Source organism: Coccomyxa subellipsoidea (genome assembly GCF_000258705.1).
Source record: "Coccomyxa subellipsoidea C-169, whole genome shotgun sequence".
NCBI classification, from domain to species: domain Eukaryota; kingdom Viridiplantae; phylum Chlorophyta; class Trebouxiophyceae; family Coccomyxaceae; genus Coccomyxa; species Coccomyxa subellipsoidea.
The window spans coordinates 97534-113410 of NW_005178017.1; the positions used below are offsets into that span (position 1 = coordinate 97534).

General features: G+C 53.4%; 3 protein-coding genes across 3 annotated transcripts; 2 read left to right on the forward strand and 1 right to left on the reverse strand.

The window, feature by feature from the left end:
* Window positions 1-243: 243 nt before the first annotated feature.
* COCSUDRAFT_60509 (hypothetical protein) lies at window positions 244-7204 on the forward strand (the record flags this gene model as incomplete). Its single annotated transcript, XM_005642622.1, has 10 exons — window positions 244-1517; window positions 1840-2088; window positions 2403-2551; window positions 2792-2958; window positions 3145-3417; window positions 3708-3834; window positions 4202-4319; window positions 4679-4805; window positions 5272-5454; window positions 7064-7204. The coding sequence occupies 10 exons, from the start codon at window positions 244-246 to the stop codon at window positions 7202-7204; spliced, it is 2808 nt and encodes a 935-aa protein (XP_005642679.1).
* Window positions 7205-11992: 4788 nt separating this feature from the next.
* Window positions 11993-13608, reverse strand: COCSUDRAFT_60510 (hypothetical protein; the record flags this gene model as incomplete). Its single annotated transcript, XM_005642623.1, has 4 exons — window positions 11993-12002; window positions 12506-12777; window positions 12918-13028; window positions 13525-13608. The coding sequence occupies 4 exons, from the start codon at window positions 13606-13608 to the stop codon at window positions 11993-11995; spliced, it is 477 nt and encodes a 158-aa protein (XP_005642680.1).
* Window positions 13609-14526: 918 nt separating this feature from the next.
* Window positions 14527-15186, forward strand: COCSUDRAFT_60511 (hypothetical protein; the record flags this gene model as incomplete). Its single annotated transcript, XM_005642624.1, has 3 exons — window positions 14527-14575; window positions 14812-15031; window positions 15144-15186. 3 exons carry the CDS (start codon window positions 14527-14529, stop codon window positions 15184-15186), a joined length of 312 nt encoding a protein of 103 aa, XP_005642681.1.
* Between the last annotated feature and the right edge of the window lie 691 nt (window positions 15187-15877).

The window sequence follows — 15877 nt, forward strand, 5'->3', positions numbered from 1 at the left end:
GTCCTTGAGTGCATGATTTTCTAATTTGCTGGCTAAATTCCTAGTCCTTCGAAGATCAAGTCTTGGAGCTCAAAGATACCAATCTTTAGGGCTTTGAGATCTATCCGGCGAGGGACGGTAATAAGGCAGGTGGCAATGTGGGCTGTCACGCACAACAGATTTCGAGAGGCTGATCATTCATGCTGTGCTGGTGCAGGCGCCGTCTTGCACGACCAAAAGATGTCGAGGGATTCTGATGCTGGTATGGGCACCACCATGATGGACAAGCTGGCTGGGCTTGCTGGAGAGCTCACCGAGGCAGATGAGCAGCAGCATAATGCACCAAGAAGGGGGCACAGGCCAGTCGCGGACAAGCGCAAAGCCGCCTACCCTAATGGGCTGGCAGGGGCAGGGGGCTCAGCAGACGCAGCTGAAGGTTCAGAGTCTTCAGAGGATGCCCCGAGGCCTCCAAAACGAACCTGCAGGACTGCAAGGAAGACTGTCCGCCCAAGACCATCCGAATCAGCAAACCCAAGTGCCGGCAACATGCGGACAGCCAAGAACGAAGCCATGCGCCCAGCAAGCCGCCCCGTACAGCCCCAGGAACCGCCAGCGGCCCCAGCTGCGCAGCTAGCTGCCGCTGCAGCGCCACCAGCACAGCCCCAGCCTGTGGAGGCGCCTCCTGTAGCCCTCATCGCGCACCCTGCAGAGTTTGCAGCCCCGGCACCCCCCGTCGCGGCAGCGCCGCCTGCTCGAGTGATCCCGCCACCGCCGCGGCCGGGGATGCAGCCCCACGAGATCCCTCCGATCGTGGAGGCGCCGCCGCCTCCGCCGCGGCCTGAGCCGCGCTTCCGCCCCGAGCGCCGCGAGCTCCTGCGGCCTCAGCGGTGTGTGTGGTCTCTGGGCCCGCGTGAGCCGGCCGTGACGGTGCCGCCGCGCGTCAGCCCCTCGGCCGACAGCCCTGGCGACTCCGACAACGACAGCGCCAACAGCACCGTGGCCCCGCTGCACTGCCCAGCTGCCGTACCGGCGCAGCCCCGCGGGTACGCGGCCACCCTTGCAGCTATCATGGACTGGAGTGCGCCGGCTTGGCCTGCAACCCGCGCCGCAGCCCGCGGCCCCGCCCCAGGTGCAGCTTCGGCAGGAGCCGGCGAGGCGCGCGCTCCCGCCCCGGCCCCGGTGGGCCGCCGCAATCGGCACACGGAGATGTTGCGCTGCGGCCCAACCCTGCCGCTGGCGCCGCGCATCCCCAAGAGGCGCATCGAGGTGGCCGCTCCCCGAGCTCTCCAGCACGACTCCTCCGACGAGTCCTCTGACAACGAAGCCGCTCTGCCAGCCGGTCCAACGGCGTCCGAGAAGGGCAAGGCGCCCGCCATGGAAGAAGAATATGAGGACTATGCCAACGAGGCCGGCCCAAGCGCGCTTCCTGAGGAAGCTGCCCAGGGAGAGCAGGAGGCTCCTGTGTTCCACCACCGCATGGCCCCAACCCCCGGCGGGTCCAGCAGCACAGCCGCGCCCGAGGCCGACAAGTCTGACATGTGAGACCCCTCTTAATTTGGTGGTCTGTTGCTCTCGTTTACTTGTCAGTCTGGTAGGAGAAGACGAGATCCCAGTATGCTTGCACACTCGTGGGACCATTGGGCTGGCGCACATGCAAGTGATTTTGCACATTGACCACTGAAGGAGCTTTGAGTAGGGCAACCTTTTCCTGTAATGGTGACAGATAGCCTGCCTAGAGCAGATGCAGCAAAGTGATATAAGCAACACACTTGCTGTTTTGTAGCACGAAGATGTCGAGCAGACGTGCATGCAAGCAAGCATGCAGATCGCAAATGAATGACGTGCTTGTGCTGTTGGCAGGGCGCCGGCAGTCGAGGAGCCGGCCCAGGGAGAGCGGGTCCTGATTTACCCAAATCCTCACCGCCGCAAGCGCCGCGGCAAAACCCGTTCGCTCAAATCCATGACGCGCAAATTGCCAGAGATGACGCCTGTGGCACAGCGTGCGGCGCGGCGGGACTTCACGGGCCGCGCCCCGCCCTGCGCCCTGCTCCCATGGCAGCCTCCTGCTGCCGGATTGCAGCCCGCCACACCCGCAGGACAGCCCGTCAGGTGTGCTCACAGCTGTACAAATTTCTCTCTTGCTTGAGATCCGGTTCGCCTGCTTCCCTTGAGAGGACGTGTCCTCTGAGGGAAGGAACGACAAGATGTGTCTGGCTTCATTATCTGAGTCATGGTAGCAGCTGCATGGAAAAACCGGTATGTTTCAGGGACTGCTTGAAATAGGCAGGTTTGCTGTTGACATAGGGGCATGTCAGGTTTGTCACAATGGTCTGGCCTGCAGCCTCCTGCTGGGATGGCATGCAAGTCGTGAACATGTACACCAGGCTTATCGTGTAACTCAAGTGGGCCTGTCATGCTGACAGGGCTGAGCTGGTCTCTGGCAAGAAGCCCGCCAATGCACAGAGCGGCGGCAAGAGGAAGCAAGCGCAAGCGCCCCCTGTACTGGAGGAAAGCGATGGGGGCTCAGTGGCAGCTGCATGGGGGCAGAAGGATAGGTGCCGCATAGTTGGAGGTGACCAGCCCAGGCTTCTGTCAACAATGCACCCTGTTGATTGAGTCCCGCTACATGGCTAGAAGTCTCTGCTTCAGCATCCCTTCCAGCCCTGATCTGAATACAATGTAACACACAAGCTGGCGATTGAATTTGCAAGCTCGTGTTGCTGTCGGCGTGGGCTCTGACCCGGCACATGCCCAATTTGCTGGAGATGCTTGGCAGGGCGGTATGTCTTGAGGTAAAAGTGTTGCTGTGCAGGATCTGGGGATGTCAGTGAGGGGCCATCTTTAGGCGCTGCTGTCGCCAAGGGCGCCGGGAAAGAGCCCTCACCTAAGGGTCGCAGTCGCGGTCGCGAGAGGGGCAAGTGCCCCGCACCCCCAAAACCGCGCCAGAGGTGCCTGCGAATGCAGGCCAGCGGCCGTGGGGTAAGCCCTGCTGTCCCTCCCTTCAATATCTGCATCCCCATTCTCTCATGATTTATCCAGCAGTGCCACACAATAGCTCGGACATATTTTTGGGTGCGGGAAAGTACACTCATTCTGTGAGCAGCAGTCCTGCAGCAACATAGTTGGGAGCGGCAGTGCTCGAGGATGTGTGTTTTTCTGACACAGGCGGTGTCATTTGACACCTCGTCTATGCCATCCGGCGAAGAGGAACAGCCTGGAGAGGGCAATGATCAGGTGCAGCCCGCTCCTCGGCGAAAATGGACTGCGAAGGAGGCTCTGGAGCTGGCAATGGAGCAGTGTCCTCAGCTGCGGGCAGCGGTGCATGCTGAGCAGCAGCGGTGGGCAGCGCAGCAGGCTCTACTGCAGCAGGCAGTGCGGGAGGTCACTGCGCAGGAGAACAACGCACCTGAATATCAGGCAGGAGCCGAGCCATCACAGGTCGGTCGACTCAGCCTGCCTCGTCCATTGTTGCCATTTCTTGCAGAACATGTAGGACGTGGGCATCCACCCACAGCACCTTAAAACCCTGACTCATCTCAACAGCATGCAGAGATTGTGGTGTCGGGCCTCCTACAATGCGTTACAAGAAACTCAGGCTGCTTGACAGGAGCAAATACTTACAGACTGCCTTGTGTTGCCACATGCATGTGAGCCTGAAACACGCCAGATCACAGAGCTAAGTAGTTAGAGTTTGGGAGGGCTGCTGTTGAGGATCCTGCTGTGTGCAGCCTGTGGAGGTGAATTCATGCGTCGCGTCAAAGGCGCAGCTCAACGCGCAACTGATGCAGCTCCTGGCAGAGGAGACAGAACTGGGAAACGAAGCTCTTGCCAAAGCAGAGACTGCCCGCCGGTCAGGTGTGCCCTGCAACATGCCAACTGTGTCGAGATGTCCCATGGTGGGCCAGCCCGTCGTGGAAATTTGGCTGATTACAGCTGGCACTCCCTCAGTTGCGCAGCCTTGGCGCATGCATTCGCATGCCTTGCCACATGCATGCACACTTGCCATATGTGATGGCAGAAGTAAGATTGTTCTGGCTGTCACCTTGCATGGACCTTGGGGTCTCCACACAAAGGCATGAGGAGGATTGCACCCCCTCTATTGGGCCCACATGTCTGCATGCAAACATCGCTCAAGCTCTGAATGGCTGCACAAGCTGCCCTCCTGTTGGGTTGTCTTCACCTGGTGCTCATTATTGACTCCTCGCCATTGATCCTGCTGCAGAGCAAGGACTGCAGCACCTGCGCATGCGGGAGGATTGCCAGAAGAAGATTGTGGCCGACCACAAGGTTGCAGCGCAGGGCGTGGCCAGGGCAATGAAGGCCTGTGACGTGACCAATCAGTGCGCCCCTACTCCCCTGACATGCACCATCACATCCTCGCGGCTTGTGACTGTTTTACGACGTGGCAGCTGCCTGTACATGCGCACAGGGCATTCCAGCAGGATAAATGTCCGCGCTCAATACAGGCAGGCTGACGCATGCGTCATAGTTGCAGAATGACCCTATCTTCTGTCGTGCACTGCCCCGCAAACCCCAAACAGTGTCAATGCATTCGCATCTCCATAGAGGGTCGTGTATTGCCCTGCATGCCTCGTCGCGCGAGGGCCACGAGGGTCGATGACAGGAGTTACGATCAGTCACGAGATTAGTCATGTTGGTGTGTCACGGGGTGGTAATGTTGGTGCGGGCCGTGGCGCAGGCGCGTGACGGATACGCAGGCGAAGATCGCGGCGCTGCAGGAGGAGCTGCATGGCCGGATCACAGTGGCCGAGGCTGCGCACCTGAACTCCGTAGTGGCATCGCGCAGAGAGCACGCCTTCCTCGAGGTGCGGCCTCAGCTAGATAAGCTGCACAGCAAATTGCAGATGATTGGATGACTTTTGGTGCGCCGATACTTAGCGGTGGTGCAAGGCACGTGATGACTGCAAATTGGTTGAGCCACCGTTGTAAGCGGGAGTCTCCGCAAGGGAGGGGAGCATGCAGGGGCTGTTGCTCCTGACCCAGCTAGAAAGCATCTGCAAACAGTTTTATTGCGCTGCTCTTTTCACTGGTTCGGGCACCACGAACCCATATCCAGACAGCAGAAAACGTTGCAGAGGTCTTCTGACCCTTATTTCCAGAGAAAGAAAGGAAGACATGGAGTCACTGTCTAGCGCCAGTGGCGATGCCACCTGACCTCGCTGCTGTGCTGGGGTTTCAGATCAGATGCCGCTGTGTTCCTTGGTTGACATCTGACCACTGCTCGCTTGTGTGCGTCTGCTGAAGCCCCCGTCGGATGCTGCAACATGACAGGACCTGGCGTTCTTCGGCGGTGAGATTGGGCATCTTCTGCTGCAGAACGGTCTCCCCGACTTGGAGGTGGTGGCGAACAGCATAGAGCTGCAGAGGGGCCATGTGAAGGCCATGCGGGAAGCTGCCGAGGAAGCTGCCCGGAAGCTGGAGGCCCTCCGCGATGACAAGAGGCGCATCATTGACGTACTGGCCAACATTGCGGCTGCCGACTCGATCCGCATGAGATAAGCCCACACACACAGAATCCCAGGTTGAATCCAGGGTGTGACAGAGACCCCTGGGAAGGCCCAGACAGAACTCCTCTTGGCAGGTCTCACGCGGCAAGGGTCGATGCTCGACACACAAACACAACCCCTGGAGGAAACGAGGGTTGACAGGGCCTTGCGACAGGCCCACAGAAGGCCCAGACAGCACTCTCTTGTGCCTCTGCGGAGACTCACAGATTTCATTCCTGCCTATTGCGTCTGGCTGGCAGGCTGGTCCTGAGCTGACCAGACCTCCGTGAACATCCCAAATGATACCCTGGATGAATTGCTGCAAGCAAGGAACGTCTTCATTGGGATGTTTCTCCATGTGCCCATGTACCTAGGCTGTGCGATCTTCATGGTGTGAAGTGTGTCTGAGTAGCCTGGCTCCTCACAAGTCGTGTCTTGAGGACATTGCAATACTGGTGGACATGTACGAGTATCAATTTGTAAATAAACGTCAGGGTGTAGATTGAGTGGCCCAATTATAATATCTCTTGGGCCTCTGGGCCTTCGAGAATCGATGCCTGCCTGGCAGATTTGGCTGGCAGGCTGGCAGGCTGTTCTGGGGGACCAGGAAATCATTGAGAGCCAGAAATTGCTAAGTAAGGAACAGAGAAGTCACCCATGGGAAGTCAGATGTTGGATGGTTTGCAACAGAAATAAGAACAGGCGTCCCTGCATATAAGCCTGCAAACATACAGAAGAACATTCATGAAAACTTAACAAACATAATGATGTTATGCTCATTCACATGTGCCCATCCATTTCCCATGCACCGGTGCTGTGAGTGCTTCTTGGTTTGATATGTCTGAATGAATTGTCCTTGTCCTTGGAGCCAGGCTTCTCACAAGTCTTGTCCTGGTGATTGTGTGCATGTATTACTCTGTCGGACTAAGTCAAGGTCGAGATCATTTTATGTCAGGGAGAGCAAGAGAAGGATCTTTCATACAGTGACTTGCAAGCTTGAGCACGTGCTCCCAGATGACCAGGGTTCTGGATTCTTGGGGCTGGGTTGCTGTTGCTGCATGGAATACATTCAAGATGACGGCCACTGTTTTTTTAACTTTCATTCTACTGGATCTGAGCGTCACAAGCCTGTCTGCAGGCGCGGTTTGTGTCACGTGAGTCTCCTGAGTGCACTGCTGCAACTGAGTCCAGGGGAGCTGTGGAGAATGACAGGCTGGTGATACAGGGCTGACTCATAGCCTCGCGTGCATGCTTCCGGTGCAAGTCTATGGGAGGTAAAAGAAGGATGCAGTGCTGCCCAGTCGTGCAAGCCGGCCTGATATTTTGGGTCAAGCCCAGCCTACAGCCACCCTCACCTTCTATGTTTATAAGTGATTTGTGAACTGCAATGTCTGGTTGCCAGTAGTCCGCCTTGGGGAATAGTTGGCCTTGGGGTGCTGCTGATGCTGCTGCACACACCTTACTTCAGAAGGGCCCCAAGCCATGCTGGTGAGTCAAGGTCACAGCTCTACAAATGTACAGCGCTCTGAACCATGATTGTGGCCCACAGAGGGAACACCGTTGTACATGCATGGCAGGCATGGCATGGCAGCAACCCGGCAACCCGGCAACTCGGCATGGCAGCCGAGCGCAATGGTGCGCAGGGCGTTGAAGGCCCCACCGCGGCCATGCCACCACCGGGGTGCGTTCTGAATCACCTCTCCAAGGAAAAACGTTAGATGTGTCAGTGAATGCCCACCGTGACAGCACAATATCATGTTTGGAATTAGGACAGGGATGGGGTTGATACCCATCAGTGGTATGTGTGGTGTGCCATTTTGGCATGCTTGCAAGCACAACCCTCAATTTTGGCTGAAGGCCAAGACGAGGAGGCTGAAGGAGAGAAAGCTCAGCAAACAGAAGTGATGTCTTATTCACATTTCTGTTGGTCCTAGTGAGCTCATGTGAAGCAATTATCTGCAGCAGGCGACATTTTGGAGGAATCGGAGGTTGAGCACTCTGCTGTCCACCGTCCATCCTCGGCAGACGGCAGGTTCTAGTAAGTCCAAGCATTCCTGTTTGATAAGCCACTGATCCTTGTAGATGCTGAGTCCTTTCAGGTACCTCAGTTGTCAGAAAACAGTCGGAAGGACCGTTCCCTCGGTGGAGGACGTGATCACCATTTACTGTACTTTTGCGCGTCAGGTCTAATGACGCGATAGTGCGCCTGAATTCCAATAAAAGCGTTTTGAACTTGCCTATTATTCATCCATGTGGGTCTGATCCTTCGTGCAAGAATTTCTGTTCAATAGATGCTAGCTAATGGCCACCATCGCAAATGAACAGGTCGTGTTCAAGAAGCACACTTGATGACCGGGTCGTGTGTATGTGTCTGCTCATGTATGGAATTGATGCCTGACAGGTCTTTAGGACTCCGTAGTACTCTGTGCAAAGAGAGGACAACCCTGCCTCAGGGTGCTACTCAAGCCGAACTACCGGTATATAGGTGGGCAGATGTCGTTTCCCTTCTTTATACCTGCGTTGTTGCTGGCATGATTTCATTGCTGCTGGTGATTGCATGGTCCCTTGTCATGTTATCAGAGACTCTAGCTGTATGGGTCTAGTGGTTGTGGGCATATTGTCTTGTGCTGGTCGAGATAGTCTTGTCTGGTCGAGCCTATACAGGCCTCTGCACAGATGAGGTAGTCATCTGTGACTGTACTGTCACATGCAGTGCATGTGATAGTCCTGGTGCTAGTCTGGTGGCTTGTAATATCTCAGATTACATCTGTGATCTGTGACATCCCTCCGCCTCATTGAGAACAGGGGGCTGTAACCCATACACAGAGTCCTGATGTGCTTGTCTTGTGTGCCCTTGTGCTTGTAGTTCTATGCTGCAGAGCAGCTTAGGGACTGGTGCAATCTGATTAACTCAGATGCGGATCCGCATGGACCCCTAGTACCGGTCTAGTAGCTTGTCTTGTCTGGAATCAGCCAGTCGCTTCAACAGGGCGTCCCCTGGAAGCTTCTGACCTCCAGTATTCCTCTTGTAAATCTGGTGTGAGATTCTTCTCAGGCTCCCAACTATTCTCTGTGGAAGGATAACCTTCCCATTTAATGAGATAGTGCATCACCTTTCTGTTTTTCTTCTTGCCTGGTCTGTGTCTCAGCTGGTGATCAAGAATTTTCTCAACCACAAAATATTCATCAGTAGCTAGTTCTAGTGGGTCAGATGAAATCTGCTCTCTGGTGGGATCTGACTTGTATGCCTTCAACAAAGATACATGGAAGACAGGAAATATCTTTGAGGAAGGGGGCAGCTGCAGTTTATATGCCACCTTCCCAACTCTCTGTATTATCTCGTAGGGCCCCATAAATCTGGGCATCAATTTAGAGACCTTCTTGCCTCTAATCTTGATATTTTTGGTGCTCAGAAGAACTCTGTCACCAACCTTGTATTCTACATCTCGTCTGTGCTTGTCAGCATAAAACTTGTACCTGTCTTGTGCTTTATGTAGAGCATCTCTAGCTTGTACTAGTACCTGGTGCATGTCAACTTTCATTTTGACAGCAGAGGGGTTGCTTGCAGAGCCAGCTTCCCTTGAGTGTGTGATGTAAGTACTCTTGGGATTGAAGCCATAATTCAGCATGAATGGAGTAGTCTGCAAATTATCATGATATGCATTATTCACTGCAAACTCACAGGTGCTCAGGTGCTTGTCCCAGTCATCCTGGTCTGGTCCAACATAGTTCCTGAGCATGTCTTCTAAGACCTTGTTCATCCTCTCAGTCTGGCCATCAGTCTGGGGATGGTATGCAGAAGACATCTTCTGCTGAATGCCTAGTATCTTGCACAGGTCAGTCATAAACTTTCCTGTGTCTCTGTCAGAGACAATGCTTTCTGGCACTCCATGAGCTTTGAAAATATATTCCCTGAAAAGCTCAGCAGTGCCATGAGCATCAACGCTGGTGTGAGTAGGGATAAAATGGCACATTTTAGTGAGCCTATCCACTACTACTAGTATGGCATCATAGCCTGCTTGTGTCTTGGGCAGCTGGACAATAAAATCCATGTTGATGTCAGTCCACTTGTGTGCTGGTATCTCAAGAGGCTGCAGAAGTCCTGCAGCTCTCTGAGTGACATTCTTGTTTTTCTGGCACTTGTCACAAGTATACACATATTCCTTTGTTTCCTTGCGGATGCGAGGCCACCAATAGTGTCTACTGACAGCATGGTAAGTCTTGTCTGCACCCATGTGTCCTGCTGAAGGGACATCATGGAATTCATACAGGATTGTGTCCTTGATTTCTTTAATATTTGGGATGACCATGGTCTCGTCACGAAACCAAAAGTCTCCCTGCTTGTCTAGTGGGCTGGTGTTGCTGTTATTCTTGAACCAGCGGTCAGTCTGGTATCCTTCAATAATTTTCTTGTCCAAATCTGAAAGCACTCGTGGTGGAGGAGGGGGCAAATGAGGCTCAAAAACTGGCTCAGGAGCAAGCTCATCAGTCAAGTCCTGTCCCTGCCCCCCTTTTTTAGAGTGCTGACCTGGGTCACGTGATTGGGCACGTGCTGGTGCTGGTGCTTGTGCTGGTGCTGGTGCTGGTGCTAGTGCTTGTTCTTGTGCTGGTGCTAGTGCTTGTTCTTGTAACAGACGCTTCGTCTGCCTGGTCACTAGGGCTGACAGGAATGCAGGATTACGGCTGAGCGGGTCGGCTACATTTGTGCGCCCTGGCTGGTAAATGAAATTTATATTTTCTTCACCAAAACTTGCCAGATACCCAGTCCACTTAATCTGCATCCTGGTCATAGTCCTAAAAGTTCCAGTGTTGGGCTTATGATCGGTAATGAGTCAAAAACCCGGCCCTGCACATATGATCGATAGTGGATCACAGCACAGAAGGCAGCTAGTAGTTCCTTGTCACTGGTGCTGTATCTTGTCTCCGCACTAGAAAGCTTGCGGCTAAAATAGGCAACAGGCCTTCTCTCTTGCATCAGGACGGCACCAATGCCAAATCCTAAAGCATCTGACTCTATCTGGAATTTCTTAGTAAAGTCAGGTAATGCCAGGCATGGAGCATGCGTGAGTGCATACTTGATTCCATCAAAGGCATCCTTGTGTTCCTGACTCCACTGAAAAAAGTGGCCTTTGCGAGTCAAGTCTGTGAGAGGTGCAGACAGCTGGGAATAGCCTTGCACAAAATCCCTGAAGAAATTGGCAAGGCCCAAAAACTGCTGCACATGGTTCACATTTGCTGGTGTAGGCCATTCTTGTACAACTTGTATCTTCTTGGGATCCACGCGGAGGCCATCGGCCCCCACTATGTGGCCCAGGAAGGGTAAGCTAGTCTGGTAAAAGGAGCATTTGGGAAGCTTAGCAATCAGCTTTTCCTTCCTCAAAATGTCCAGCACGATTTTCACATGCTGCTTGTGTTCCTCCAGTGACTTGCTAAAGATCAGGATATCATCCAGATAAACAATAACAAAATCCAGATGCTCAAATATCCTGTTCATCACTGACTGGAAAGTGGCTGGTGCGTTTGAGAGACCAAACGGCAGGACCAAAAACTCATAATGCCCCACTGGTGTGCGAAACGCAGTCTTAGGCACATCTGAGTCTTTGATCTTAATCTGGTGATAGCCTGACATCAAGTCAAGACTACTAAAATATTTACCACCCTGCAGGCGATCAAACAGATCATCTATCCTGGGCAGAGGGTACTTGTTTTTAATTGTGATCTTGTTGAGCGAACGGTAATCTATGACCATTCTGAGGGTGCCATCCTTCTTCTTCACAAACAGTATGGGACTGCCAAAAGGTGAAGTGGAAGGTCTGATCAGGCCCTTGCTCAGCAAATCTTGTACTTGTCTCTGCACTTCTTCCTTCTCAGCAGGGCTAAGACGGTAGATTTGCTTGAACACAGTCAATCCTTCATTTACGAGAGGGATTGTGTGTACAACTGGTCTGTCTGGTGGCAAACCCTGAGGTTACTCTGTGCACAACACATCTGAATAGTCATGCACTAGCTTGTCTACCTCTGAGAGATGCTCAGATGCTTGTGCTGGTGCTTGTGAGATGCTGGCATTTATCATGGAGTCACAGGAGAGTTCATAATCACTCCTTACAAACACCATGAAAGTTTCAGCATCATCTGCTTTCAGCTCATGTTCAAAAGACAGAGCATTTATAATTGGGCTCAGAGTCTGAGTGTCCCAGTTAATATGTACGTCTGGGACAGCCGGCACTGAATGCATGAAACCTAAGTGGTAAAAATATGCCACTGCTGGTCCATCAAAATGCAAGCTTGTCCTGTGCCTGGCTAGCCAATCTTGTCCCAGGATAATATCAAAAGACATATCAATGATCAGCAGATCTACTGGTTCCTTGTAAGTATTCATACAAAGGTCTAATGTACAGCTAGTGCTAGTCTTCTGCTTGCTGCCATTGAAGGCGCGGACTTGTCTTGTACTTGTTGCGCTCGTTGCCCATCCCCCCGCAGAAACACAATGCTGGGAGGCGCAGGAGTCAGTTGAACCTGAATCCAGCAAAATATTGACCTGAACACCTTGCACTGTGCCTTGCACGAGCATTCGCAGTCTGGGGTGTGGGCTAGTGGGCTGGGCTGGTGGGTCATACAGAATCTGCATGGCTTGTCTCAGGGGAAAATTAACTGTATCAAAGACACAGTCCCCTGGCTTGTATTCCCTGAGCACTTTCATGCTCTGCAAACATGACCTCCAGGCTCCAAAGCCTTTGGGCACCATGATGCACAGGGACATGGAGGGCTGCTGAATTTTCAGAGCCCTATAACTGGTCAGAAATCTAGTAACCTGATCAGGGGTCTCACACGAGAACCACACATGATCATGCTGGTGTGCTAGTGCTGGTAAATTATCCACCTGGTCTGGAAGGACTTTCACAGAAATCCTCCGACCAGTCAAAGCTTGTAGCTCGTCTTGTTCTGTGGAACTCAAACCACAGTTGCGCTCGGTGGGCTCTGTGAGGAGAGGGGAGAGAGAGGAGGTCTCAGTTACTGACCCGGGCTTGCGGGGAGGCGTCCAGGCGTCTGGGACGATGATGGGCGTAGGCATGCCGTTGGCCATCTTCACCGGGCAGTTGTGCAGTCCACGATCATGCGCGCCGGGGATCCGCGGCTTGCCCGGGACGTTGACCTTCTCGCCGCAGTGGAAGCACAGGTCCAAGGCAGACGCGTACAGCTGCTCTCGGCTGCCGGAGGGGTACTGCGGCGTGAAATGAGGCCGCCAGTTGTATGGCTTTTGGATGTGATCGATGAGTGATGTCGTATCCTCCTGCCGATGCACCTAAAGACGTTGCACAGTTGCTCTCGCATAGAGTTGAAGGTGAAACGTCCGATGAAGACGTAGATGTTGATGAAAACATGACACAAGATGCACAAGACAGACCAGCAGCCCTACAAGGCATTCCTTACACTGACGATGAGCCAGATGCCGAGGGAGATCACCAGCAGAATCAGCCCCACGAGCAGGATCAGCCTTGCTACACCGACGAAGAAAGGCTGGTATGGCTTGAGCAACGTGTTCTACAATACGAAAGACAAGATGCTGTTCACCAGGCTGATGTAGATGCACTTGCAAAAAGAGCCAACAAGCAGACCAGATTGATCAAGCAAATACAAGAGCTGCAGAATGAGGACCATCCTGTCTTGATGAGCGTGGCAAGCACAACCACCAGGATCTCACAAGAACTGAGAGGTATCTCTACAAGACTAGGCATTCCTTTTAATGTGCCAGCAATGTCTGCAGGCACAAGCAGATCAGCTCGCACTGTTTCCACAGGAGGCAATGTGAATGTATCTAATGTGATGGCTGATCTTACAGGAATGGCTTCAGCACAAGCACAAGGATCTGCCCCTGGACAAGGCACAAGCTCACCAGAATCACCAGCCACTAGCTCACAAGCAATGCACCAGAGCCTGTCTTCAGGGCAAGGTACTCGCACACGCGTGCAACCCACTAGCACCTCACCACCAGCTACTAGCACACAAGCACGAGCAATACCAGAAGTTTCTCATGCACAAGCTGCAGGTTCAGCATCACAGTGGCCACCACCAGCGGCGTCACCGCCTGATCTGATGGACTTTGACTTGCAACCTCTGCCATCCGGTGCCATGGAACCCAGCAGACAGGAGATCGTAGCGGCTGCACAGCTGCTGCGGCGTGCCGCGGCTACCCAGAGCATCGATGGTTTCGTACCAGCGGTAGGCCCCATATTGACTAACCTGGCCACAAGAGCTTTGACTGGAACACATGTGGGGTCTGTACCCTCCATGACTAGCAATGATATACCAGCACAGCTCAGCCTTCCAGGCCCAGCAAATCCTGTGTTCAGATTCAGGCCAGGAACTAGCCATCCCAGTCCCTTACAAGCCACTAGCTCACCAGGGACCTCACATGTTAAGGTGCCCATGCCTGACAAATTTGCTGGCACAGATCCCCAGCAAGATATTGAGTCATGGATCATGCAAGCTGCCAGGTACATCAGATTGCAAAATGTGCTTGGCCCAATGCAAGTCGATGTAGCGGCAGCCTGTTTGACAGGATCTGCTGCCAAAGCATGGCACTCAGCTGAGCAGATGCTCAGACAAGCAAACAAGGATGTTACTAGCATAGATCTGTTCTTTGACACCATGCGGGAAAGCTATGGCCACCTGTTTGAAGAGCAGAGATAGTGGTTGTGGGCATATTGTCTTGTGCTGGTCGAGATAGTCTTGTCTGGTCGAGCCTATACAGGCCTCTGCACAGATGAGGTAGTCATCTGTGACTGTACTGTCACATGAAGTGCATGTGATAGTCCTGGTGCTAGTCTGGTGGCTTGTAATATCTCAGATTACATCTGTGATCTGTGACACATGTGCATCTGCTGCTGGCCTGCTTCTCAATGTGACCCACTCTGCACATGCGCTCTGCTGCTCTGCTGCTCGTGACTGCACATGTGTATACAGCCCATGAAATTGCTCACTAGTGTGTTGTGACCTGTCTATGCATTGCTCCCGTGGAGCCAGCCTTGCTTCAATGCCGATGCATCGAGAGGCGCTAGAGCGCACCAACAACAATAGAGGCAGCGAAGGTATCCACAATTCATGTCACATTTGCTCGTTGCTGCTCTGTTGCTGTCATGCTGCTCTGCTGCTGGTGGTTGCATGGCTTCTTGTCATGGGGATCTGCAGCCGCCCTGCTTTCCAGTGGGACCCATTCTGAGCATGTAGGCCTGCATCGCATCCTGCTGACTTACTCGGTCAAATTTGTGTTGCTGCCTGTCATGGGTGAGGCATGTGCTGATCTTCTGGGGTCACCCATGCGCAGGGATGGAGGCTCCCACACTCCCAAAGACCCAGGTCCCCCAAGCGGCGGGAACCCAGGCCGCCAAGCCTCTGCCAGCCCCCCTCCCGCCGGCGGCGGCGGCAGCGGAGGCGCTCCACGTAAATGGGCATGAAGCGTGGAGCGCCTCCGCCGCCGCCACCGGCGCTGCCGGCGCCGCCGGCCCCACCGCAGCCGCGGAAGAAGGCGAAGCTGCTGGCATGGGGTCCAAGCAAAGGGGGCGCAACTGCAGCGCCGGCAGAAGGGGGTACTACCGCAGGGGATGCCGTTGTGCTGCACGCTGCAGAGCCGGCAGAGCTTGAAATTTCAAACCCCAGGCTCAATTCGGTGCTGTTCGTCAAGGGCCTCAAGAACTCGTAGGTATGTTTTATCCTCTTGCAGTGCAACATGGAGACACTAGTTGAAAACTCCATGAATTGAGTCAAGGCAGTGGGTGACCCTCAGTCTGCTTATTGAGTATGAATGAGTCAGGACAAATGGGAGCGTGAAATGCTCCAGGACAGTATGGTCATGACTCATTATTTGAACATGGGCCTTGATCATGATTGACTAGCTTACAAGGGCCTGTTTTGGGAGCACACATTTCTTCCCGTGCATGTGCTAAAACTTTCCAGAATAGTCTGACGTGTCCTATTTTAATGTCAGGTTGGGCCGGACAGCATATTCCGGAAAAATTCCAAAGCACGGTGCCTTAGGGAAGACTGGATGCCCGATTGGCAGGCACCGCCTAGCCAAAGGCGGCTCTTCACACAAGGACCACAACAGCAACCGGCAAAGCTGACGATCAAGCATTCCCGGCTCAACAATATTGAGATAATAGTGGCCCGGGATCATGAAGAAGATCTCTCTGGAGGAAGAGGTGAATTCTTACAAAGACGTCCCCTTCAGTAATATTAACATTAATGAACAATGTTCTCATATCTTCTTTCTGGTGCTTAAGCAACCACTTTGACAACACTGCAAATTGCTCAAGAGATAAAAACAAGATCCTTTCAGCACAGGACATCTCTACAAGCACATTTTGGTGTACAAGCAAGCGCCGTGCAGAGAA